The following is a 27976-nucleotide window of genomic DNA, read 5'->3' on the forward strand; positions in this document are numbered from 1 at the left end:
GAGGGAAGATTTACATTGGATGTTAGGGGAAAGTTCTTTACTGGAAGAGTGGTAAGGTCCAGGAACAGACTGCCCAGGGATGTTGTGGATGCCCCATCCCTGGAGGTGTTCAAGGCCAGGTTGGATGGGGCCCTGGGCAACCTGATATAGTAAACGTGGAAGTTTGGTGGCCCTGCCAGGCAGGGGGGTTGGAGCTTCATGATCCTTGAGGTCCCTTCCAACCCAGGTCTTTCTGTGATTCTGTGGTCACCAGGGCTGAGTACAGAGAGACCATCACTTCCCTGTTCCTGCTGGACACATCATATCTGACACTGGTCTTCTTGGCACACTGCTGGCTCATGTTCAGCATGTTATCAGTTGACATCTCTCATTTAATCCACATCACAGTCTCATTTGTGATGTTTTTGAAGAGAAAAGACACACACAGAATCACACAGAATTATCAAGGTTGGAAAAGACCTAGAAGATCATCCAGTCCAACCATTACCAATACTTCCCAGCTAAATCATATCCCTCAACACAACATCCAAATGTTTCTTGAACACCCCCATGGTCAGCGACTCCACCATCTCCCTGGGCAGTCCATTCCAGTGCCTCACCACCCTTTCCAAGAAGTAATATTTCCTAATGTCCAGCCTGAATCTCCCCTGGCGCAGCTTGAAACCATTCCCTCTAGCTCTATCACTGTCTACACGAGAGAAGAGGCCGACCCCAAACTCACAACAACCTCCTTTCAAGAAGTGATAGAGAGCAATAAGGTCTCCCCTGAGCCTCCTCTTCTCCAGGCTGAACAATCCCAGCTCCCTCAGCCTCTCCTCATAAGGCCTGTGCTCCAAACCCCTCACCAGCTTCGTAGCCCTCCTCTGAACACATTCCAGGGCCTCGATGTCTTTCTTGCAGTGAGGGGCCAAGTTGGAAAAAACGCAAAGGAAGGCTGAGGGGAATTAAACGTTAAAAAACAGCCAATGTATAGCGTGGCACAACGCAAACAAAGGAACAGAATCACAGAATGACCCGGGTTGGAAGGGACCTCAAGGATCATGTAGTTCCAACCCCCCTGCCTAGCAGGGCCACCAAACATACACCTTTACTAGGTCAGGTTGCCCAGGGCCCCGTCCAACCTGGTCTTGAACACCTCCAAGGACGGGGCATCCACAACCTCCCTGGGCAGCCTGTTCCAGGGCCTAACCACTCTCCTAGTGAAGAACTTCCCCCTAACATCCAACCTAAATCTTCCCTCTTTTAACTTAAAACCATTTCCCCTAGTCCTGCTATTGTCAGCCCTTTCGAAGAGTTTACTCCCCTCCTGGGAGTAAGTTCCCTTCAGGTATTGAAAGGCTGCAATGAGGTCACCCCGCAACCTTGTCTTCTCCAGGCTGAACAAGCCCAACTCCCTCAGCCTGTCCTCATAGGGGAGGTGCTCCAGCCCCCTGATCATTTTCGTGGCCCTCCTCTGGACCCTTTCCAAAATCTCCATGTCTTTTTTGTACTGAGGGCTTCACACCTGGACACAGTACTCCAGATGGGGCCTCACAAGAGCTGAGTAGAGAGGGACTATCGCCTCCCTATCCCTGCTGACCACCCCTCTCCTGATGGAGCCCAGGATCCCATTAGCTTTCCGGGCTGCCAGAGCGCACTGCTGGCTCATGTTGAGTCTTTCGTCCATTAGGGCCTCCAGGTTTTTCTCTGCCGAGCTGCTCTCAAGGACCACTCCTCCCAGCCTGTACAGGAACGGCAGACTAGGACCCAAACTGCTCTCCCGCAGCCTCCCTCCACCTAACGCCCCTCAGGGGCCACCTCCTCCACGTGGCACAGCGAGGGCCGGCGAGGCCCGGCGCTACGCGGGGGTACGGCCGCGAGGAGCCGTGGGGCACCATAGAGGAGCCATGAGGGAGCCGCCAGGTCGGCGATAGGGCTTCCCGCTGCTCCCTCCCGCCCCCCAGGGGAGCACTTCAAAACCGCGCGCACCGCCCCCCTCTCCCCCTCCCCAGCGCCGGGCGTCACTTGGCCTCGCCGGCTTGCCGTAGCGGGGCTGCCGGCGCGCTGCCTCCCTCCCGCTCGCTCTCTCCTTCGCTCGCTCTTCCGTGACTTCCGTACAGGCGGCGCGGCGATGGCGCAGCACGGCCCGAGCGTCACGCTGTCCCTCACTCTACCCATCACCTGCCACATCTGCCTGGGGAAGGTAACGGCCCCGTGGCGGCCGCTGCCCGGCCCTCTCCGCCCGCACGTTGCTCGGGTGGGGGGAGGAATGCGGCCGGCCCGCGCCTGCTCGGAGATCCCGCCGTGCTCTATACGAACAGAGGGGGCGATCCCATCTGGGGGTGGGAGGAATCGTGGCCCAGGGGCTGCCGGCACCGTGCGGGTGGGGGGAACCCCGCGGGACGTCCCTGCGAGCCGTGAGGGCCACGGGCCCCGAGACGCCACTCCTCCCCCTTCCCTCTTCCACACACACACATACACCGCTCGAAACCCGGACTGCGGGTGTATTGCTTTCGGAGTAAAGATTTTGAGGTTTTGTCTTCTGATAGCTATGGGAGGTGGGGCAGCTTAGAATGCACGGCAGGTATGTGTGTGAGGGCGGTGTGAGGCCAGGTAGAACAAAGAAGAGGTGTAGAACCCGTTCAGCAGAATTACAGCTTTTGGAGTAAACGTGATTTTTTGGCCTGAGAGGGTCTCTGTCACATTCTCGTCTCTCTCAGAGCTGCTGGGTGTGTTTGGCTCTGAAACACCCTGGAGCCAGCTGCCATTGCTGGCTGTTTTGTGGGTTCTTTTCTTGCTCCCTATCGTTTTGTATGTTCCCTCTTAAAACACATCAGCAATCACAAGTGAAGAAATAACCTTCATGTTTGTACTGTGGTATTTACCACCCTCTTTATTCTTCCCCCACGTGGGTGTGCCTCTGAGGCCTGTTCTGCTTGCCCACGAACCAAAGAGGTGTGTTTAGTGCACGCAGCAGGTATGGCACTGGTAGTGGTAGTAGTTGGACACCTCTCTTGATTCAGCTGTCCACCTCGACAGTGCTGCTTCTGTCAACCACATGTAGTCTTTTCTTGCTTTTTCACTGAAGGCCAAGCAAGGCAGGAATGTAGTCCTTCTCTCTCCCTTATCTCTCCTTTTGAGTTTTTAATACAAACAGAGGAGAACATAAGTTTGCTGTGCATGTAATGCAAAGTGGATGCTCTTTGAAAAGTAATTTAAGTCTGATTGTGGTGATTTCCAACATAATCTAAATGTGGATGCCCCATCCTTGGAGGCATTCAAGGCCAGACTGGATGTGGCTCTGGGCAGACTGGTTTAGTGGTTGGTGACCCTGCACACAGCAGGGAAGTTGAAACTAGATGATTTTTGTGGTCTTTTTCAACCCAAGCCATTCTGTGATTCATTCATACTCTGCTGTAAGCCCACTTGCTCATTTCAAGCCATTGCTTCATTCTTTCTCATCACTTCTGGAACTGACCAGGAATTGAGGTAGTTGAGTTTGTACTGGAAGAGATTTCTGTACTTTTCTTTCTTGGTATCTCACACTTGAGATAATGTCTTGAAATTATGTATGCGAATCCAGTGATGACATCTATATTGAAGACTTTTGGATACTTCCTTTATCAGATGCATTAGGTTTTGCCAAAGCTGTCTGCTGTGGCTGTCCTTTTTCTTTTAATACAAATCTTTGTCTCCAGCTTGAAACACCACAGAAAAGAATCAGAAAATAACCCTTCTCTTTTCAAGAGTACTTTTAGAGGGGAATAAAGAGCTATCTAGCATGAATAAGGGAAAATCATACTATCTTATAGAGTAGAGCAGAAGGGGGTTCTGGGGCTTGACAGGTTTTGGTCTTTGGTATTTTGTAACATGAACTTCAAATGGGATATAAAGCCAACACTGCAGTCAGGACATACTTGTTGCTATCTCCAAAACTTGTAGAGGATTAGTGGCAAAACAGTGGTTTCACTGTGTATAGTGGTAAGGGGTTAAAAAGAGGTGTTAAGTAGAAACTCCAGTATTGTCATCCACATGCTGTATCTAAGGAAGCAGAGTTCTTTTGGGGTGAGAACATTAGTGGATTTCGTTAGCACCAAGTATATCTGCAAGATGAGTGAATAAACATAAAGAATTAACTGCTTTTTTGTAATCAATGTTCTTTTAAGGTAGTCTGGGCTAACTTCTTATATTCGTAATTGGCAAGTAGATCAGAAGCTGCATGAGTTCTTCAGGCATCCCTGTTGCAGGTTGACTGAAGGTCTCATCAGATTGATTTTAGCAGTGATTTGCTTGGGTTCAAGCATGAGGTTCTGGGTGCACTGAAATCTCTGAGGGTGTCCAGGGGTTCATTCTCTGATATCAGTGTACTTATTTTCCACATGCCTGCTCCTCAGTTCATACTGCTTGAAGGTCCAGAAGAGCCTTGAGTGTGGTGTAGATGTATATGGGATTAGATTTTGATCCATGTAAGAATCACATTGTGTGGCAGGAAAAAATAGGACAATACTCAAATTCTCCTTAGCTGATCAAGCCTTTTCAAATAAGCTGTAGCCTTTCCAGTCACTGCAGTCAATTAAGGAACTGAAAACGTGCTGTAATTCAAGTAAAATGCTTTTTAGTAATGTGTGTTGTGATCCCCCAACCCCAGGCTTGTCACATGCTCAGTCACTTTGTGAAGGGAAGTGGCACCCCCAGCTTTTATGTTTCCCGATGTCAGTTCAGCAGCAGCTCCTTCTGTTGTTGCAGGGATTGCTTTGTGCCAGTTGCGAGCTAAGACAAGTATAAACCTCAGCCCTGAGATGAAACGTGTAAATATATAAATCAGGAGCACTGTCCTCTGGAGAGTAATAATTGTAACTTACAGTTATGAAGTCAACATTTACTTGCAAGAATACATCCATGTCAAGTCTGGGGTAACTAAGGGTCTCTTGCCCCCCTGGGTAGAGACCTACACTCTTGAAATGTGTTCTTCTGTTTGGGCTACTGTATGTTTTCTTCTGCATATCAGAGCCATTCGTGTAACAATGCTCATATAATGGCTGCTTCTGGATGAAAAAGAAGAGCTACCAGAATAAATACATATTTTTTTTCTTTCAGCTGCTGGTGGAAAACTGCAGAAAGCTTTTTTTCTGGTAAAGAAAGCAGTAAATAACAAGGGTGTATTTTTATGTATCTATATTATTGAAATATTCAGATGTTTACAAAGCATTGCTATGCTAATGCTTGCATTAATCACATAAAAAAGCCTCCTTAATTAGAGGTGAAAATGTACAGATGCTTGCAGAAATCATTTAGTCTTTCTATTCACACCTTCAGTAACTTGACTTTCTGCTTGTGTATAGACAGTCCTGAGGTTCCTAGGTGGTCTTATCAGAAGTTTTCAAACTACCAATAATCCTATAGTGTGTTAGAGGCACAGAAAGCAAATTGGAGAAGGAGCTGGCAGACATGGCTCTTAATTCACATCCGTTGTATATGAGTAGTAGGTGCTGCTACCTCTGAGTATCAGAAGATGTTTACTGGGCAAATATAGTGATGAAGGAATAGCAAATATTTCTTTTATAGAACCTTAATATAGACATGAATGTCAAGTATTGTAAGATTTGAGAGTTTATATTACTGTAAGTTGTAACACATGCCTCTGTGAGGTATGGGTATAAGGAAAAGTCATTTTCTTCTATATTGTAGTTAGTCTCTCTGTCCCATACTTATTTTCAAACTGGATTTATAGTTAATCATAGAATCATTAAGGTTGGAAAAGACCTCTAAGATTCAGTCCAGCTGTCTACCTACCACCGATACTGCCTACTAAACCATGTCTCTGAGTTCTACATGTACTGTTTTCTTAAGCATCTCCAGTGATGGTTATTCCAACACTTCCCTGGGCAACCTGTTCCAATGCTTTAACTAAATGCTTTTGGAGTATAAATTATTTTTAATATCTAATCTGAAACTTCCCTGGTGTAGCTTGAGGCCGTGCCCTCTCATCCTATCACTAGTTACATGGGAGAAGAGGCCGATGCCCACCTCTCCACACTCTCCTTTCAGGTAGCTGTAGAGAGCAATAAAGTGTTCCACGAGTCTCCTCCAGTCTAAACAATCCCAGTTCCTCTCCCCAGCTGCATCTCATAAGACTTGTTCTCCAGACCCAGCTTTGTTGCCCTTTTATGGACCAGGGTCTTGATATCTTCCTTGTAGTGAGGGTCCCCAAACTGAACACAGTACGAGGCACAACCTTACCAGAGCTGAGTACAGGGGACAGTCATCTCCATGCTCCTGCTGGTTGCACCGTTTCTGATACAGACCAGGATGCTGTTGGCTTTCTTGACCACCTGAGCACACTGATGGCTCATGTTCAGATGAGCTTCAACCAACATCCTCAGATTCTTTTCCACTATACAGCTTTTCAGCCACACCACCCCAAGCTTGTAGTTCAGGACCTGACACTTAATACTGTTGAATTCATCCCATTGGCCTCAGCTCATCAATCTAGCCTATCTGAGTCCCTCCGTGGGCTTTCCTACCCTCAGACAGATGAACACATTCCATGAGCTTGTTGTCATTTGTAGTGCACTCAATTTTCTGCATCCAAATCATCAATAAAGGTATTAAACAGGATAGGCCTTAATATCAACCCCTGGGGAACACCACTCGTGAATGGTCAGTAGTTGGATTTAACTCCATTTGCTGCCGTTCTCTTGGCCTAGACATCCAGGCAGATTTTTTTACCCAACAGAGAATGTACCTGTCCAAGCCGTGGGCTGCCGGCTTCTCCAGGGGAATACCATGGAAGACAGTGTTGAAGGCTTTAATGGAGTCTAGGTAGACCACATCAACAGCCTTTCCCTCATCCACCTGGTAGGTCACCTGGTCATAAAAGTAGGTGAGATTGGTAAACCAGAAACTACCGTTTGTAAACTCATGCTGGCTGAGCCTGATCTCCTTCTGGTTGACCATGACCGGCTGTGTGATTGCATTCAAGATGGTCTGTTTCGTAACTTTCCTTGATGCCTAGGTCTGGCTGATAGGCCTATAGTTCCACAGATTCTCCTTACAAATCTTAGTGATAGGCATCACATTCATGAGTCTCCAGTCATCTGAGACTTCCCTTCTTGACCAGAACCACTGAGAGTGGAAAGTAGCTTAGCAATTACCTCTGCCACCTCCCTCAGCACCTCAGGTGAATTCCATCTGGCCCCAGATAACATGGAAGAATAATGCAAAAGTTTGTTTACTCTGTTGTTTTGGTGGGGAGGGGGGATGTTTCTTGAAAGGAACTATGTCTGATATTTAAGCTGTCCCATTCTGTTCTAATGACTGGTAGCAATACATATCTTGCAGAAGGCTTCATGAATGATTATTGGTTCATATTTCTGGTCTATATTTTTGCCCAATATTGTTTTTAAAAGTTTATTTCCATAAAGCAGGTTATATGCAGGCTAGAGATAGAATCGTAGAATCACCAAGGTTGGAAAAGACCTAAAAGATCATCCAGTCCAACCGTTCACCTATTACTAATAGCTCCCACTAAACCATGTCCCTCAACACAATATCCAGTCTTTCCTTGAACACCCCCAGGGTTGGTGACTCCACCATCTCCCTGGGCAGTCCATTCCAGTGCCTGACCACCCTTTCTGAGAAGTAATACCTCCTAATGTCCAGCCTGAATCTCCCCTTCCATAGCTTGAAACCATTCCTTCTGGTCCTATCACTAATGACACAAGAGATGATTTATGATGTTGATCATTTCAGTGATAGCTCTCAAGACCAAGTCTTGATTGTTGCTAGGAGCTCTCTCTCATTCCCTTTCTTTTGGAAATGAGTGAATGTACGTGTTTTAGTCTTCCCCTGTGTAGGAATGTGAATTCATTTCATTGATGTGGTTGGCTGCTCTTCTTCAAGATGGCTTTCACACTGTATATCAATGAGCACACAGAACTGAGGATCTCTAGTTTTGCAAAGATAGTTGTAGCTGTACTACCTCCAATAATAGGGAAATTTGGTGCTGTAAGTCAGGAGACCACTCCTAGTCAGGAACAGCAGTGTCACTTTCCTCCTGAAGTCTAGACTTGCTTTGAGAGATTGGGGTAGTATATATTTGTATTCTATTATCTGAAAGTGTTTCTAAGTATTCATAGCATCTTTCTGTTCTTTTTTTTGTTTGTTTTTTGTTTGTTTTTCTTTTCCCCGTCTTTTCCTCCTTGTTGATGCTCAAAGGTCCGGCACCCAGTAATCTGTGTCAACAACCATGTCTTCTGTTCCATTTGTATTGAAGTCTGGTTGAAGAACAATAATCAGTGTCCAGCTTGCAGGATTCCCATCACACCTGAAAATCCTTGCAAGGAAATTATAGGTAAGGACAATTTGAGGCTTTGAAATAACTTTTTAGTGTTTACTGCTGGAGAAGATTCTTTTGTTTCCAAAGATATCTGAGTGTTTTTTCCATCAAAGCATGATCTAGCTGGAAGTATGCATAGTAACTATAAGATAAATATTGCAAAGACCGTGTATAATAACAAATTGATTATTGTAAGGCAGAAAGCACCCCACCATTGCAATTTTCTTTTGCAATCATGGATTGGACAATGACCTTAACTAGATAAAATGAATGTAACTTTAAACATCTTACCTTTGTGTTGACCTAAGAGGATAGCATCTAGCCAAGAAATTGTGTACTTAAATCCATAATCTTGAAAGGGTATGTGTTCTTTTTAACTGTTGGTTGTTTTTGTGGTTTTGTTTACCATGTCTTTTTTTGCTTTATTTTTAAGAAAATGTTGAAGGTGCTTAAGAATGACAAAGCTACAGAACTTGAATGAGGATACGAACTTCCTCAGGGCTGAGAAATACTGGAATCTTGACTTGACATAAAATACCAACACTGCTATTTATTTCAAATAGAAATATATATATATATGAACAGCCTTTAGAAAAATATGCTGTCATATGCTGAATAAATGTATGTGTGTTGGTTTTTTATTCTGTACTTTTCTTCCTTTCTGTACTGTTTTTGGCTAGGATACAGTTCTGTTTCTTCCTAGGAGCTGATGTAGTGCAGCGTTGTTGATTTAGGAAGAGAATGATACTGATAACATACCGATGTTTTAGTTGTTGCTGAATAGTACTTATACTAAATCAAAGACTTTTCAACTTCTTGTGCTGCCTCAACTGTGAGAATCTGGGAGTGCACAGAGATCTGAGAGAGAAAAGAGCCAGGACAGCTGACCTAAACTGGCTAAAGGGATATCCCATACCGTGTGACATTATACTGAATGATAAAACTAGGGTTGCCCCAGGCAGGGTTTGCCTCAGAACTGGCTGGACTTCAGTCAGTGGATGGCGAGCAGTCGTGTTGTCCATATTTTTTTTTAATATATATTCTTATTATATATTTATTACTGATGTTACCAGTATTTTCTCTTCCTTTTCTGTCCTGTATAACAATCTTTACTTCAATCTGCAGGTTTTATTTTTTTTTTCCTCATTCTCTCTCCCATTCCACTGAGAGTTGAAGAGTGGGTGAACAGCTGCATGGTGCTGAGCTGCCTGATGGGTTAAGCTACAACAGTCCCTTTGGTGGCCAGCATGGGGCTCAGAGGGTTGAGATATCAATAGATCTGACTGGAGCATGTAAACACATATTTGTCACAATATTTATTTTCCTGATCTTCAAGTTCACCTTACTTGCTGTATATTAAAGTTATCATTTTGCTGTACTGTATAATACTGGCCTGTACTCTGATAAAATTACCTGTGGTGAGACTAATCTGGGTTTTGTAGTCAGCATTGCTGTCATTTCTGTATTTTGGGAGCCATCTTTCAGAAACTGTTAACAGTTAACACTCTTTACCCCTCAGTGAGCCAATCTATAGTGGAGGTAAGAGGGACACTTTCCTCTGTTCCTTCACCCTCTCTAACCCCTGCAGCAGGTCATATAGCTGAACTGGATAACCAACCCATATAAATATCAGTTATGCCTGTAGACAAGGCAAAACAATGGATGATAAAGTCAGCTCATTTAGCAAGGAAATAACTTCCTACCAAGAAGAGGAAAGAGGAGGAAGTGGATAAGACAGACTACTGTGAAGCAGATCCATCATAAGAACAGGAGGAGGAAGAGGCAGAGGTTATAAATGAGACAAGAACCACCCAATGCCTATCCCTATGTGAGTTATGTGAAAAGATTTCAGCTGTCATCAAGGTGAGCACATTGTCACCTGTCTGCTTTGAGGCTGGGATAATTGGGCCAGGAGTCTAGATTTAGTGGGCTACGAAGCCAGGCATCTGGAATGCTTCTCTAGGGAAGGGAACATTGACAAAACAATTGGAAAAGGGGAACAGACCCTAATACTCTGGAAGTGACTCAGCACTTTAAGAAAGATTACTCCAAGATTCCCATTCATCAGCTGATTCATCAGCAGGAGAGCCAAGCAGTCGCAAGCCAGACTTGCTCCCCCGTCAGTAGTCCCATATGGGCATTGCAGAAGTCCAGTGGAGTGTGGGGGCTGACTGGATTATCGTGGCCTGAGTGAAGTCATGCCACTGCTGAGTGCTGGTGTACCATACATGTTAGAACTACTATATGAACTGGAGTCAAATGCAGCCAAGTGGTATGCCACAACTGATATTGCCAGTGTGTTTTTCTCAGTCCCTTTGGCAGTAGAGTGCAGGCCCCAGTTTGCTTTTTCTTGGAGGAGCACCCAGTACACCTGCAATCTACTGTCAATGGGATGGAAATGCAGCCCTACCGTTTGTCACAGGCTGATCCAGGCTGCTCTGGAACAGGGGGAACTCTATTTAGGGTGTGTCTGAGCATCAGTCAGGAAGTGGAGAACAAGTGCATTGTGCATCATTTGCTTTCTTTGTTCTTTTATCACTGTTATTATCCCTTCTTTTTCTGTCATGTTAAACTCTTTGTCTCAAACCATGAGTCTTACCTTTTTTTTTTGGGTTCTCTGACCCAGTGGGAGAAGTAAACAAGCACCAGTGTGTGGTGTTTAAGATGCTTTCTGGTTAAACCACAATGCCCTCCCTTATATTTGTTTTAACAGTGTGGTCTTAAATAAGGCATGAATCTGTCAAGGGTAATTCAAAGTTGAAAAAATTCAAATGTTGTCTTCCTGCTGTGAGACAGGATTTTGTCTTCTAAACATCACTAATAGATTCTGTCTAAGCTGTTTTAAAAATGTAAGGTTGTAGTTTCCCATGCTAGTAGATTGATCCAATATTAGCTTTATTTGTAGCTGACAATATGAAATGCATTGCAAGGTGGATTGCTAGTAATAATAATGGTGGGTTTTTTTCTTCTGTGTTGCTTTAGGAGGAACGAGTGAAAGTGATCCTACATTTAGTCCAGCAGTTAGAAAGCACCTACGTAAAACAAGGCTTGAATTGCTCCACAAAGAATATGAGGTAAGCACACAGGAGCATTGTGACTTCCCAGATGAACTGCGACTGTTAAATTACTGTATGCAACTGGTTCTCCTGCATTGAGTCCTGGTGTTTTTAATTTGAGCAGTGCTGTATCTACATGAAACTCAGATGCATTAAAGCAACACTTTCTAGCTTAGGCTAGGGGAGAGTGTTTGTTGGCAGCTGGGTAGATCCTGCAGTGTTACAGTGATATTCTGTCTAAGCAAGAGGTAGCCAACTACAGGCAGAGGCTGTGGAAATTCAATCCCATGGTAGTATGCATTTCTTTTATGCGTATTGGATGTTGGGTACTAACATTTTCTGAATGATTCCCTGTTGCTTATGGAATCTGAATTTCTTTTTAAAGAATAAACGCTCCTGGAGTATTCTGGTGTAGGTGAACTTCATTATTGTTGCTTTATTGTGTTTTGTGAGAGTGGATGAATGCTCGGAAGTTTTTCTACTCTCTGACTGGAAAAATAAGAACAAGGTTAAGAGGCATATAAGGAATATATATATATATATAATATATATAAGGAATATGCTTAGTTTATCTTCTCAGTTATTGTTTCCTTACTAGCAGCAGTGTGAAGACTTAGCACATTTTTCAAGGAAACCTTTCTCATAGCAAGGAGGATGAGAGAAAGGAAATGGACACCATGTGTATCCTTAATGTGGGGGAAGTCTTTATGACAAGTTGGCCTGGAACTCAGCTTCTTTCATAGAGGAGTCACAAAAAAGGAGTTTCCTTTGTTTCTTTTAAGTCAACTCCAGAATCACACAAATGGACATAAAATAACATAAACCTCTTTCAAAAAAAATAGAATCTATTTTTAAATGGTTGTGAGGTTTTTTATTGTTTGAGATTTGTTTATTGGGTGGGTTTGGTTTTGTGGGGTTTTTTTTTTGGGGGGGGGGGGGAAGAGGTGTGGAAGAGGATGGTAGAGGTTGATTATTTGTGCAGATATATCCTGAATCTACATAAATGCTATAATATGACCTCTTTTAGTAATCTTAACGTGAGCAATGCAAGTATTAAGTTGGAAAAGAGTAAAGAAGACATTTTCAGGATAAATTACATACTTTTTATCCCTTTAACAGTAGGCTTTTGCTTCTCTGTGGCTTCAGATTGTTACAGCTAATAGCTTTGTTCTTTGTTTTGCAGTCTTTCCTTAAATATTTCTACTCCTGTGCAGCTGGAGCAGCCTCTTCCAGGCAGTGTTCTGTCCATTTTAAATCTCAAGACTTTCAGCATCTGAACATGTAATGTTTCAGAGTGGCTCTCTCATCTTGTTCTCAAATAACAGCAAATGAGTCAGCAGAGGATGACCTTAAGAACTCTCTTTGTACAGGAAATCCTCCCACAGAGCGCCCTAATAATAGATTAATGTTGCTGAATGCTTCGAAGCTTTTGGACTGACCATCGGTTCATTCAGGGTCCTTTATATAGTCAAGGGATTCCCTTTGCTGAAACCTTCCCTATGCCTGAGTGTGCAAATTGATTAAAATCCTGCCTGGAGCACCACACATAAGCGTACTTAGTTTCATGAGTGAAGGCATGCATCTGGGCTTGCTGAAGAACCAATGGTTCATTAGTGCTGTGGAAACTTGCCATCATTATTTAATTAATCTCTCCTGTGAATTTCTGACACCTTTAGGATGAAATAGAATCCCTGCAAAAAGAAGTGGAGGAACTGAGAGACAGAAATCTCAATTTACAGACACAACTGAAATCTCTTCTGGATCCTACAGTACCAGCTTTGTGTTGCCAAAATGAAGAAACTAGCCAATCAGCAGATGAAGCAAGTACCAGTGGCCCAGAAACCCCAGAAGAATGGAGCAAAAAGCTGAAAGCTGCCAATGATATATGTGAAAAAGTGATAGATAACGTAGAAAAGTTAAAGGAGGTAAAAAATACATTTCTTCATCCATCTTGAAGTACAGTTTTCATGTTAGTTGAAGGGGTGAGAGCTGGCATGACCTCTGGGTGCTTCATAGATCCAGGAAAAAACAGGGAAAAAATTGGATTCCAGTGGCTGTTGATGCATCATAGTATTTCCATACAGCATTTGCAAGTGTCAGATACTATTGCTTGTTTTAGTGAGCCTTACATGTGGCTCTTCCTAAGCTCTTCTGTCACTCTGTGACTGGATAATTGGATTATAGCAGTGCTTGTCACCAGTATTGATGGCCAGATTTTTCAGGCTTGCAATAATCTATATAATATATCTATTTTACAACATTCAGTGGCCAAAACACAGTACAGTTGGCTGAGGCGGATTTTGCACTATTGCCCTCCTAGCGAGCCAATATTTTTGGTGCAATTTGCTGAGACAGAGTAACTTGACCTGTTGACCAAAAATAGACAAGCTTCAGCATTTTATAACCAGAGCATCCTTCACTGGAAGCCTGCAGCTTTTTCTTGCAAAAATAAATAAATAAATTCAAGAACTGTTTTTTTCTTTTCTAAGAATTAGTAGCTTCAAACTCAGAGGTGCGCATTATGCCATTCTGTCATTGTTATGTTAGTTGTCAGTGTTAATGGAACACTCCTAGATGTGTATCTTCATAATCTAAAGGAAATTCTAGTCCTGACTAAAACAGATAAAATTTTTGAAACACTTAAATGTGACCAAAAAGTAAACTTGAGTTTCCAAGATGAGCTTTTTGAATAGTTTAGCTAGGTTTGGACTTCAGCTTTACAAGGCAGAGACACAGCTGGCCTTCTGAGAGGGGATACTTCAGAAGCTTGAGAGTAATTTCTAACTTGCTAAAGGGTATTGCCTGCAAAGAGTTCTCTGTTTTTCTTCCTTAGCATTAAAATGTAATGTCTCTTTTCTGTGGTGACAGAGGTTTATAACTCCTTTTCACAGATGAGATAAAATTAGAATGTAGCAGAGACTGGGGAAGGAAAGGTGGTTTGTTTTGATTTGTTTTTTTCCTGCAATATAACTTCAGCCTTAGCAATGAAAGATTTTTATGGAGTTTCTGATTTTGGTTAAGGATTAGATACAAATAGTGGCTTAGATGGGTTTTAGGGACCAAGTCCAAACCTCCAATGCAGTCACTTTCTTTCAGTCTGTTTCATGTAGAGCAGCTGCTCAGTTCTGGAAATATATAAAATCACTTGGCTCTTTTTAGACCACATTTGACCTGTGAAATAAGAGTGCACTGACCAAGCCCAGTCTGAACAGCAGAGACCTCTTTCCCACATAAAATCAGTCTGGAGCCAGAACCTTCCTTATTCCCTAAAATACCTGACACAGGAGCTTCAAACGTGCATCTCTTCTCAAGTGAGACAGGGTCCCTCAAAACATACTGCTGCTGTCATTCTCTAAACCAGACTGAGGGTGGAAATGAGTCACCATTATCCTTCAGTGTCCTAGGACAGAGGCTCCCGGAGTACGCACTAACTTTGAAAAGAGTCATAGCAAATCTGAAAGTACTGACACCAGCACTGTGGTAGAAATACTAGATGAAGCACATGCACTAATGACGAGGTTATGTGAATTCATAAATTTAGATGCTACTGCATGTAGATATGCCTTGCAGATTACAGGCTTGGAGGTTAGAGCAGCCTCTAGAAGAAGGAGACTGGGGAGGTTCAGTTCTGCCATGTGTCAGCAGATCCCTATGTAGCAACTTCATGCAAGTTGTTCACCTCCTATTTGACTTTGTGGTTGGGAGAACTGTGTCCCTGCAAAGAGAGAAAGGTCTTGGCCTTGATATAAAATGGTTTGATGCTCTTATTCATTACCTTCTGGATAGCTTTTTGTTTTCTTAGTTTTTTTAATGTGCAGTAAAGGGATTGACGTACTAATACCAAAGCTTTGGGCTCACCCTTCCTTCTATACAATAAATCTGTGGGGTTTTTTGTTTTTTCCTCTCTGAATATTGTAGGATTTTTTTTTGAGTTTTGTTTAGTTAATTCCCCTTCATTCCTTCCCCAACATCCCACACTACCTTAGTCTTACCTGAGAAGGTTTCTGGGAATATTTGTATGAGCGTTTAGAGCTTTTTGTCTCTCTTGTGCTGTTTGATGCTTCCAACAAAGGATACTTCATTCATGAACCTGTTTTCTTAGCCCCTTCTTCAGGTCTAACTTGAGATTGTACTTCAAGTATTCAGTGGAAAGCATTCTCTGAGTGAGGCCATGAGTTACAAGTCCTGGATTGGTGCAGTTCTCTACATACAGAGATTGAGTAGGCTATTAAGTTCAAAGAGTTCTTTCTACTTGTTAGTATGGCGGCAATCATTGTTCTGAAACACAGCAGCAGGAAAGTTCTTTCTATGAAGTACCTTGTTAACAAGAGCGTTGTCTGAACTGAGAAGAAGGATTTGACCTCAATTCGAGGAGCAGAAGAGTTGTGAATCAAGAGTCTTAATCATAAGGTCTTGGAAGAAAGTAAAGAAAAACTGCAAATAGCTTGTCATAATGGATTTACATCCACAGGATAACTACTTGAAAAACAAAAAGCCAAAACAAAAAAACAAAAAAAAAAAACAAAGTAATCTTAATCTAATTTGGGATGGAGGAAGCTGTTCAACATTAGTTTTGCTGATACCTGCACATTGTAATGTTAATGTACTTAACGTATTTAGTCATGTGGAAAAAAAACATGGAATTGCCATTAGTACATCTCCTTAATGACTTTCTGTACTAACTAACATAGCTGTGTTTATTTCCCTAGATAGGACACTTGCAGTGTATTTTGGGAATATAAATTAAAAATGTCTGTTCGCTATTCAGTTTTGCAAGCCATTTCCCATGATGATTTTTAAGTGGTGTCCCTGTCTAAAGGCTGTTTCCTGCTTTCACATTTCTAGTTCTGTCTCTTTAAAAAAAAGCAGAAACAGCTTGTCCTATAAATATTAGAAGTCATTTCTGTTTTATTGTATACTTATTGTTTTCCTTTTCTTTTCCTTAGGCAAATAAGAAACTGAGCATGGAGAACAATAGCCTTTTAAGAGAGAATTTGCGACTAAAAGCTGAAGTTGATAGTAGATCACCCCAAAAGTATGTGAATATTTTAAAAGCTGCTATATTTTATTTATAGACTCTTTAACTGTTGTACGACTTGAACCTAAAACTCTGATGGTGTACATAGCATTACATATGTGTCACAAGGCAGACTTTAGAGTTTTCATCCTCATAGACTTGGGTGACAAATGCAACTTACAGAATAACAGCAAGTCTGCTGTAAAGGAATATGTGCTGACCACAAATGGTGTTGTTCTGTTTTATCTGTCTCGTACTGGAGAACTGGAGCTATTACTTTAATCCTACAGTTAACTTATTTTTTGTTACTAAGAAATCTCATTTAAATCTTCCATCTTTTTTTTTTAAAGTAGATTTGCTCCTGTGAGCCAAGATTCTGCTTGTTTGTATTTGGTTGGTTTGAGGGTTTTTTTCTTCTTTTTGTTGCCTTCAAAATGTGTTGTATGAACTTAGGCTGGTCATTCAAGGAATGTTCCTGACAGCCTTCATCTGAGCAAGATGCATAGAATCAGGCTTCTGCAGCATAAGAGCGTCATTCCCACAGCTGATGTCTGCTTGATATTCCTGAGCAGTTAAACATCAGTGATGACCTCAAACAGCAGAAACTGTTTCATACCAATTACAACTGTGTGCTGAAGTCCATCTCCTTGAAAGTACTTTTTGATGCAAAGCAATCATATTTTTTGAAAGCTAAGAGCAGCATTAGTCAAGGGTTTCTATAGTGCTTTTGGGAAAGGGGGCTAGAGGGATCTAAGTAATGCCAGAGAAGAGCTCTCTGGATTTTGTTCTAGCTCAACTAACTTGATGGAAGATGAAATTATTCCTTTATAGAGAGCTTCCTTGCTAAGCTATTAGTCGTTCAAGGCCCCAAGAAAGCAAATGCATGATCCTTGTGCTGTAAATGTATAAAGGTACACTTTACTCTCATGTCCACTAATAAAGGAGATAGAGCGCTGTTAAAGATCTTGGCAATGAAAAGGGATTTAATGGCAAGAAATACCTTTCTCCTATAAGATTTGAGAGGAAGTTTATGAAATGGCAAACTTGAAAACAGATGCAGTTAAAGAAATCCTAGAAAAGATGAGTTAGAAGAGACCAGATCATTTACCCTTACTCTGTTTCACTAAGGTCAGGTAAACTCCCCAGTAGAAAGAATTTCTGTTCTTCTAATTTGTTTGTGTTTTAGCATCCTGCTTGTCAGAGAGATGAGATATCAAGGGAGAAAGAATGAGACTGTTGCAGGCTGGTTACTTTACCATCTTTTGTCCATGCAACCCAAAAGAATAGCTGACGACTTTCCTCTTTGCAAGCACAGGTAACAGTCAGTTGTTACTGGAAACAGGACAGAGCAGGCCTCTTTCACAGCTCTGATGCCATCTGGATTTGCCTGTTCATGTCTCTGTTAGAACTTTTTTTAGCCTCCATAATACTCACATCCTTTCTGTGTTTTAGGAGTGAATTTCTGCCCATACTAAGCATGGATCAGACTTTGACTCAGGAACAGTTCAAATGCTTCAAAAGCGTAGGCAGTTTCTAGTCTGTACTCTACTTCCATTATCTTCAACTTTGGTTTCATTTTGACCTAGCTGGTTTACTACAAGTATTTAAGTATATTCAAGGAAAAAAAAACGGGCTGAAAGAAATCCTAAAACACGTTGAACTTAATATTTTTATATGCTGTCTTTACCTATTCAGTCCTTATTTTCTAGACTGAATTCATGCAACTCTTCTAGATGTGTGACCTAGGAAAAGTAAGCATCTGATTTAGATGATGTTGCTCTACCCTCTGTTGTCTGTGGTTTTCAGGAGTTCTGATTCTTAGAGCTGGATATAAGATTATAAATGAGGCCTCAGTAGCACTGAGTAGAGTAGTCGTGTCTTGTTATAACGTTCTTTTATCTTGCAATACTGCTTTTATTGCTTCATTTTAACTGAGGCTTCTAGCATGAGTGGCTAGTGCTAGTTCTGCTGAACAGCTTCTGAAAAAGTTACGCTGCGACCTCATGTTGTATTTCTGCTGCAGAGTATGGAACTTGACCCACTTACTGGCTTTCCTCAGGTGGATGTTTTGATGTTTATGTCAAACTTTAAGTAATCACTTTGAATTCCAGTCCCATGGCAGAAAGTCTCTACCATCTTTGTGTTGCTAGCAGATTTTATGAGAGAGCTGTCTTTGATCCTTGTGGTCATTAGTGTAGTCAATATTGAGACCAGACCTAAGGGCGGACTTTGATACCCAATACTGAGGTCTTTAAACTAAGCTTTACATGCTGTGAATGGTGGTTGCAATAACTTACATTGCTTATGAAATCAGAATTTAAAGCATTAACATAAGAACACAACAACATCACTGTAATTAAACTGGTTTTGTGCAGGTACACTATTTTGCTAATGCAGTTGGTTTTGGTGTATTTTATTCAGTATTCAGGTGTTTGTTTTGGGAAAAGTTCCTGAATGGTACTCTTAATACAATTAAAAACATCTACCAAATTAGATAATTTAATGTCATGGCCGTTCTTTTATTTGTTATATTCTGTAGCGAACTTTGGGTTGCTAGATATGGATTCATGCTTAAACAACTAGCTAGCTAACGGACTGAAATTTAAATCTAATTGTTTGGAAAAGGTTCTGTCATTATTCAGTCCCCTTGACCCAGATGTAATGCAGCTTAATAATGCTGAAGCTAAATATTGCAACTAAAATCATTTGATTAGGCTTTGCTTTATAGCAAAGGAAGCACTGATAGCAAGTGAATAATCCCCTTGTAACATAGGCTCTACATCTGACATCACAGGGAAAATACAGTTAGCCTTTTTCAGTGATCAGCAGACATCTTTCCTTTTATCATAATCTTAAGTTGGTTTTTCTTTGATCATATCCATTATAACCTACTGAAAAAATGCAGCAATGGCAGATTTTTACTAAAATGTTTATTACGTTTATTGATTGTTTTTATTTATTTATTTATTTATTTATTTTTGTTTTCTGTTTCTGAAACAGTCTTGCTGATATATTCTCAGTTGGGATACTGGGAAGGCAGAGACTTTTACCAAAGTACTACATAGCTGGAATATAAACCTGAAAAGCAATAGAGATAAGTTTCTTGATCTGATTCTTATCAGAGACCTTTGTTGGTCTCCATTTATCAGGCAAGTCAGACTGTTTGGTGGTTGCTTGCTTGTTCTTTGTTTGTTCTTTCTCCCAAGGATTTTTTTGTCACTTGTTTTTTCTGGTACAAAGTGGTACAGAATAGGAAAACTAAAACTTAAGTTTGCAGGATGATGAAGCCCTGCTACTTCCAACTCTACTTAAAATAGAAGACTCTTAGGCCAATTGGCAAAGCACAGTGGAATCTAAAAGCATTTTTGGCAAAGGAATATTTGCTTTTTACCTGAAGGAATATAACTAGCAAGTCCATCTGCCCCAGGGTACAGTGCATTTTATGAATGGTTAGATTCAAATTAGCTTGCATCAGACTCTTAGGCTTCCTAGGATTCTTTTTCCTAAATATTTAATTTGTTCTGCCAGTTAAAATCCCAGTATGGAAAACATGCTGAAAATTGTAGCATTATCTGTTGAGGGTTTTTGTTTTGTTTTGTCCTATTCTGGTTGATTTTTAAAAAATTATTACCCAAATTTATTGTTTATCTTGTCTAGGTTTGTGACTTTGGGTATCTACACACTGAAATCTAAGGCTTTTGACTTTTTAGATCATTCTGCGTAACATTTACTCTTTATTCAGTTCGAATATTTCAGTTTGTGCCAGGCTATTCAATTCAGCTTGCATGTAACTGGGCCTACCAGTAGGCTTCTAGTAATCTGCATCCACAGGGCAGCTATCTTCTTGAATAGAAAGCTGGGATACTCTCTCAATCTCCCAGCAAGCTGGCTGTCCCAGAGGAGTGGCCATTTTCAAAGAACTTGTTTCTCTAAAAGCTTAGGAAATAAGCTATAGAAAGTGTTTCTCGTGTTTCCTTAAAGGAGGAGTTGCTGCATACCTTCTTCTGTGAGCCAGTCTTTTCCTGCAAAATGAAAGCAATAGTAGACAATACCCAGGGCTGTTTATTCAGTTGAACCAAATTGCATTGTTGATGCATTTTTTCTAGTTTCAGATCTGAAATAGGAAAAGAGAGAGACCTCAAGTATCTTTCTCTACTGCTTGCTTACTGTAACTGTTTGTTTGTTTCATACTCGCCTGTATAAATATCACACACTGCTTTAAGGAGATTGCATATAATTTGGGATGTTGTCAAGATGTTGCTGCAGTTGGCCTTTCATAGGTGGTGTAGAAAGTGACTGCAAAACTCATTCTTCTCCAGCTATATCTGATACATGAAAAGAAAGGCTGTAAAACATGATATTGCTTTCAGATGTTTTGTTGTTGGATTTCCTAGCTCTTACTTCCCCTCTAACTGCAAAATACAAATGAAACGTACATGTAAATGATGGAACTGAGTACAGATGTACTGATATAGCCCTAGTGTCAATCTGTGACAAGCCTTGACTGTATGTTGTCACTGCCCACTTCCCAGCCTTTATTTCTCTTGGAGGATGAATTATTCTTATGTTTCTGAGCCTCAAAGCATTCTCCATTTTGGACCATCAAGTGATTAGAACAGGAGAGTAATCTGCCATGGTATCCATGCAGTCCTAGTCTTTTGTATACGATTATATAGGAAAGCTGTGCTTCTGTTGCTTACTATACGAAAAAAAAAAAAAAAAGGTTTATAGGAAGCTGTATGGGTTTGAAGCTGATTCATATGAAGTTAAGGGTTAAACTGAACATGCCTGCAATAGTCAATGGTCGCTGATATGTGAAAAAAAACACACATATAGATACAGGGAGAAGAAACAACTGAAGACATTTTATCTTTTATAAGGAGAGAGACTACTAAAGTTTGCAGACTGTTCCTAAATTGGTATCTTCAGGAGCATTCAACCTTAATAAAGGGAGCAGCTTTGAGATAATGAAAGTCAGTTGCTCAAATATTATATTAGTTCTTGTTCACTGTAGATGAGCAAACTGCTAACTTTCTTAGTGATGGTGTCAAGTTAAAATGCTTCTAGGGTACGACTAATTGAAGAAAGGTCCTGAAATACAGGGTTTGGGTGCTCATCGAAACATTCAGTGTTACCTCAGACTCTAAACATCTCCAGTACATCTGTCCACAGCTGGCAGTTGTGATACAGGACCTATAGAAAAATCTGTCCATCAGAGAGATAACAGGAGGCCAACAGTGACTTTTGGCCATTTAAAATATCACTAGGTGCCAATTTTGGAAGATAAATTCTTACTGAAATGTCTTTATTTATGATGAATGACCATTGGCTTCTCTGGTCTTTCAGTTTTTTATAGAAAGGATATGCTTGAAACAAACGTAATGAGATACAAAGGGTTTGTTCTAAGAGATACTTAACAAGCCCCAGCACTGAAAATGCGTGGTCTGTGCAGGAGAAAGTGGAAGGGGCTCATTGTCATGTGTGTTGAATACCTGAACTTCTTTCTACTGATTGGATGTCTTATCTTGTTCCCAAGTGTGACACGATTCTAATAATTTTGGGGAAAATAATTTATCAAAAGCATCAGGCCTAATTTTCATATATTTTCATGTAACTGTTCTGTATTTTGTTATCATCGCCAAAGTACAGCTTGGGCTGAGGCACAGCTGAGTGTACATCTGAGGAGAAAAGAAGAGGAAATTGCTCAGAGTGGTTTGATTAAGGAGATAGGGAAGGTTTTGGCTTCTTTAGGCAAAAAATGTCTTCTAAGCTATGGGCCAGCCTGACGGATCACTTAGTAGAATACCTCTGTCATCCTCTGATCTGGAGTAGTTGGTTTTTAAATATGTGCATTGTACTGTGGCTCTTAAAAATTCACGTCCTTGAAAACTTAGGGAAATAAACGAATTCAAGTCTCTAAACAGGAGCAAGAAGGCATCTACTACTTCGGTGTTTAACTGTAGAGGTTTGTATTCGGTATGTCTGATGCTCCATTTCTTAAAACTAAAATTCTCAAGCACATCCCTCTACAACAATTAACATATTAGTGATGCTATTTGGCTTTGAACAGCATACTGTATTTTTTTTAACCTGAAGACACTTGTTATAAAAGTTGCACTTGAGAATACAGAGCTTCGTCTTCATAAGCAAATCTCAGGCTGTCACTAATGCTGTTTGCATTAAATAAACATATTACACAGTTCTTCCATTAAAAAGGAGTTGCCAGGTATGCACAGAAGTGTAAACATGTTTAATTTTTATGTCAAAGTATGTGTTACAGCAGACCCCATAAAATCCTGCTTATTCTGTATGATAATTTTTCCCTGTCTCTCACTTGACCCTTAAACTGATGAAGTATTTTTGTATCCTTTATTAAGCAGTATATGGAGTTGATTTCTTGTAAGGCTTCATGAGAAAGTCTGTTAGAGAAAGGCAAAATAAATACTTCTTTATATTGCTTGGACTCTTGCCATGCTGTAGAGTCTATCTCAATACTTAAACCAAAATCTGAGTTATTTTTAATGAAGGGGGAAATAAACCAAAATGAGTTGCATGTGAGGATGCTTATTTCATTGTAACCTCCTCTTCACCTGAGAATATAAGCAAAACACTGCTGAACTCTCTATGGTTCTGTTTGTATCTGGTTTCATATGGAGTAAGAAGGAAGTCTTGTACCATTTTTCTCCCTTTTCCCTGTTGAATGAAACCAGGAATGGAAAAACTGCTACAGTTAAATCAGAAAACTTGTTACACAAAGGATGAGCAGAAGAGAGACAGGCTACTTTCATTTTTGTGAAGACAGTGTTAATTGATTAGAGCTAATTTGTGGTAACTTGCTTTGATGCAAGTTCCCACGAAGCAAGTTGCTTTGGCAGAAAAATTTTTACCATGTGTCACGGAGTTATCTAGATCAACCTATGTCCAGGGCCGGGGAGGAGGAGGGGAGGGTATGCCTGTGGGCCCCCTTACCCCAGATGGGAAGGAATAAAGGGAAAGGGGTGGGGAGATGGGAGCTGGGCTGAAGGAAACAAACGGAGCAGCGGCAACCATCTAAGGAGGAAAACTTATTTTACTGACTATGATATCAGAATGCAAGGTAACACAATATAATACAGTCTAATTAAAATTGAGGCTAATAAATCAAGTAAAATAAGAGAGAGAGAGAGATTTCCAAAGACCAAGAAGCTTACTTTGAAATTGAAGGCACACGGCTTGGAAGCACACCCACGCCTGCTGCCAGGCACTGAGAGAGAGCAAGCGTCACTTCCATGACATATTTCCCTCTCTGACTGTGAGGTCCTCTGGGATGTGTAGTTCTTCTTCTCTGTGCTCCACATGTTGTTATGATGTGGAATGCCAATAGTAAAAGTTACAAAACCATAACACCACATCAACGTTCTCATTCTAAACAGTGAAACATGGAATTTAGTCTGCTTTGAATTTAAAGGTGGTCTAGTAGCAATTCTGTGAAAGAAATTGTATCAACTGTGGTGTGATCTTTACTTCCACTAAGTCCATTAAGTTACTTGCCCAAGTAACTGAGCAGTGAAATACATCAGTAGATCTGGTTTCTCATGCCCAACTTGTTCAGGGCTTGTGATGCCCCTTACTCCTTTCTCCCATTTTTGGTGTGACTGCATTGCAGTTGTAAGCACAAAACAGTCTCCTGCTGCTTTATACTGAGTTTAGTTTCTTGCTGGAAATGGATGCTAGGATTTACAGGTATTTCACCAGCATAATCATGGGCTATAGATATGCCTCCTTCGTACCTTGTTGGTGTAAAGGTTACAGTGAGAGCTTTTTATGAAAGGATAAGAATGTGGAATTAGGAAGTTTATGGGGAAAATGGGGTGGAAACAGTCTTTGTGCTGGAAGAGAGAATATAAAGTTGTGCTGTAACATGAATCTGTAAGGTGGAAAGTGAGTGATGAGCCAAAATGCAGAATTGTCATTTATTTGTGATATAAAACACAGAGTGTGGCAGAGTTTTAGGGTGGCTGCAGGTCCTTTCCACCTTCCTAATAATACCAGAACTTTAATTGTTTTACCTTTCGGTAAATTGAAAGTCTTGGATGGAGCAGGAAATTCCCTGGTGTTTACCTGTCAGTGACAGGTTAGAATTAGTCAGGGCATATAGCTGAAACCTTCACCTGCCCTCTGGGGAAGGTCAGGCTTGAAAGCTGGTGGAGGATGGGGAGGGAAGATAGGTCTGTATCTTTGCAGTTCAAAATGTGCTCAAGCTGGAAGCACCACAAACACACAATTTTAACAAACCAGAAGTGGCACTTCTTTTGTACTGGAGTTGAGAAAGAAATTAGATTGTTCCAGGTGTAAAATTTGAAGAAAAAAAAGCAGAAGTACCATCCACGCGATGACTGAGGAGAAGCTGTATATCTAACAAGAACGTAATTGAAATGTTCTGCATAAGTCTTGAAACCACCTCAAAGGAGGACTTGTGCAATTCCTGAATTTTATCTCTGCGTTTTGTATTTGACAAGGTGACATTGTGTAGGAATTGTATTGTAAAACACTGCTGTACTGCAGGAAAATGATTGAATGTAAATATTTCAAGATGTGGACCACTGTTCAAATGTTATCATAAATCTTTGCCATTGTTTTAGGGGATAATTCTTCATGCATATTTGAGTTGAATTGATGGAACCAGCCCCTGGAAGGGTAATCTGCTTGTTATTACCTTACTACCACTAATAGTTTAATTCTGGCTTCTCGGGTATTCACTGCAACCTGTACATTGTATATGCCGATTTATTTGTTTTGCTTTGCGATTAGCTGAGAACTGAAACTCGCTTTTGTTTACAAATTAACACAATAGAAGAGCACCAGTACTTTTTCCAGGTTAATGCTTTTTTTTTTTCCCTTCTTCTTCTTGCAGGTTTGGTAGGTTTACCATAGCTGCGCTTCAGTCCAAGGTAGAACAAAGCGAACGTGAAATGAACCGTCTGAAAAAGGCACTGGAAAGAAGTGATAAGTATATAGAGGAAATGGAGTGTCAGCTTTTACAGCTGAAAAGTGCAGGTGAAGGAACTCAGACCATAAGTGCTGTTAGTGAACAAGCACTTTCTGCAGATGCTAAAGGAACTGAGAGCAATGAAGACACTCCATGTTTGAAAACCCAGGTTGAGGAGAAAACAGCTGTGACTACCAGTCAGAGTCCTGACGCTCTTGAACAGCTAGCAGATAGTGGAACATGTTCAAGCTCTTTGAGTCAGGATGGTTCAAATGGTTCAAACACCCAGAGTATCCCAAAGAAAGAATTATTTCCAGGATGTCAGGGTGTCCATCTAGATGAAAATAGTACAAGTATGATGGATACTTGCTTAGAACAGCAGTGGAATAAAATTGAGGAATGTACCCCGTATAAGGATGAAGAACTTTACGATCTTCCAGCACCATGCACTCCTTTTCTGTCTCTTAGTCGCCTTCAGTTGAACACTCCTGATGGAAAAGAAAATACAGAGAAAACATCAACATTCTTGAGAAAGCTAAAATTTGAAGAGTTTTCAGACACTTCAGATGACTGCAGCAAAGATTCTCAAGAACAAAGCACAAGCAGTGAAAAGAAGCTAAACTGCTTTTCTGTGGGAAAATCAGGTTTTTGGGGCACAGGCCCAAGTAGCTTCACAGAGAACTTGGATTTTGATGAGTCGGCGCAAAATTCAGCATCTGGTCAGTCAGATGAAACATCAGCAAAGTCCAACGATAAAACAAGTTCAGGCTTGCCTAAAAGGTTACATACTCTCTGCTCTTCGGAAATGAATCGCACAAGAACCTCCAGTGAGGCATCTATGGATGCTGCCTACCTTGATAAAATTTCTGAGCTGGACTCAATGATGTCTGAATCAGACAACAGCAAGAGTCCATGCTATAATTTTAAGTCCTCTGATCTTGATAATTCTTCGAAGTCAGCAGATGGCTCTAAGCTTCTAGATGAAACTGAGAAGAAGCTGGAAGGGATGAATGAAGAACAGAGTATGAAGTGCTCAGAAACGAGCGATCTATCAGTTGACAGATCTGGATGGAAACCTGCCATGTTTTCCGTCCTAACCCCATCTAGACTAGATGTGAATGACCACTTCCCACTATTTACAGGCCAAAATAGTGAAATTAAACCTCCAAACTGTTTATTTCAAAGAGAGTTTTCCCAGAGCCTGCTATTCAGTAACTCACAGAGGCTGTTTGAGGAACAAAAGTTTGGATCATGCTTTTTAAAGATGTCATCTGACCTGCACAATCAACTTAGTCCTCCTTGGGTGCCTTCCTTTATTGCTGAAAAGAAAAATAAAAATGGCAGTCAGTCGACCAAGAGGAAAATTCAGAGCAGCCTTTCCAGTGCTAGTCCATCAAAAACTACCAAAAACTGATTCTGTGTGGAAATCAAATGTGGCTCAAAGCCATCAATCTGCAAATGTTTAATATTTACCAAGTGAACTTGCTATTTCTAATGATTTCCATGGAGTGTCTGATCCTGCTTTCTTCCAACTGAGTGGAAACTGAACATTCCCTTACCCATTACAAGCTCTTTCCTAGGGAAGAACCATTCCAAATTCTCTTCTTTGGCTGGACATTTTGTTTACTTGGAATTTTTATGGTGGTGTTTTGTTTTTTTTTAATTCTGAATTTTCAAGTTTCATGACCTTCCAGTTGCTAGCACAGTGAGTGGCTCCCTTGAGCAGGACAGTTTTAAGTGATCCTGTCACATCAGTCATTTATGTAAGAACTTGCTTTAAAGGTTATATTTTCCTTTCATGAAGATTACATTTTGTGTGTGCGAGGCAGCTACTGGCTATATATCCTATGGATTCATGAAAATGCTATAAAACAATGTCGGTTTTGCCATAAAACTTGCCTCCAAGAGGAAATCTTGCTGCTTAGATTGTTCCATGGCACTGTACTGTACCAGAACTCTTGTTTTAAGTAGGTGTAAGGTAGCAGCCTTTTTCATTTCAGGGTTACACTAGTTCAGTTAGAAAACATTGCTTCTTTAACACTTGCAAACGTGGCTTGTATTTTTTGAAGTTAAGCACAATTTTTAATTTAGTTCCCAAAAAGCGTTGTTATTCTAAATGTGTTCAGTATGCCTGCGTAGACCATAAAAATGGGTTTGTATGCTAATGACTTGTTTATCTAATGTGCACTGAACATTTTACATTAATACTGTACCATTTTACATTAATACTGCATGCTTTTCTATGTGAATTGAATAAAACATGTTATAAGCACTGTAATCCTTGATGTTGTCTCTCAAATGTAGGATTAGCAAAAAGAAAAAAGAAAAAAAAAAAAGGAATTGGGAAACTTTTTTTTAATATATAATTTGGAAGATATCTGAGTTCTGTTAAACATAAATGTAAGCTTGTTCACAAAAAATAAAATCTCCTTTTCTCCTCCTTGTTAGATGTATTACCATTCTAGTGTCAGCATCAATACAGTTGATGGAAATGGCTTTCAGCCTCTCTGGAGGTGACTCTTCCATAAAGTATTGCATAGGTCAACATAATGTGATGGCCTACTACAGGCAGGAGACCTAATTAAGCAGCAGAGCAAAATTGGTTTCTTTGCATTATT

The 27976-nt window shown here is 40.8% G+C and overlaps 1 protein-coding gene across 1 annotated transcript; it reads left to right on the forward strand.

Annotated features, from left to right (window-relative positions):
* Nucleotides 1–1997: 1997 nt before the first annotated feature.
* OBI1 (ORC ubiquitin ligase 1) lies at nucleotides 1998–27680 on the forward strand. Its single transcript, XM_015851595.2, has 6 exons — nucleotides 1998–2182; nucleotides 8197–8332; nucleotides 11300–11391; nucleotides 13050–13298; nucleotides 16320–16408; nucleotides 25284–27680. The coding sequence occupies exons 1-6, from the start codon at nucleotides 2111–2113 to the stop codon at nucleotides 26770–26772; spliced, it is 2127 nt and encodes a 708-aa protein (XP_015707081.1). The 5' UTR covers nucleotides 1998–2110; the 3' UTR covers nucleotides 26773–27680.
* Nucleotides 27681–27976: the final 296 nt, after the last annotated feature.

Source organism: Coturnix japonica, chromosome 1 (genome assembly GCF_001577835.2).
Source record: "Coturnix japonica isolate 7356 chromosome 1, Coturnix japonica 2.1, whole genome shotgun sequence".
Classification (NCBI taxonomy): Eukaryota; Metazoa; Chordata; class Aves; order Galliformes; family Phasianidae; genus Coturnix; species Coturnix japonica.

Excerpts from the sequence above, each read along its gene's own strand:
- OBI1 (XM_015851595.2), top strand. The coding sequence starts at position 2,111 with ATGGCGCAGCACGGCCCGAGCGTCACGCTGTCCCTCACTCTACCCATC. Across the intron at positions 2,183-8,196 it reads GCCACATCTGCCTGGGGAAG|GTCCGGCACCCAGTAATCTG; the intron begins GTAACGGCCCCG and ends TGATGCTCAAAG. Across the intron at positions 8,333-11,299 it reads TCCTTGCAAGGAAATTATAG|GAGGAACGAGTGAAAGTGAT; the intron begins GTAAGGACAATT and ends GTGTTGCTTTAG.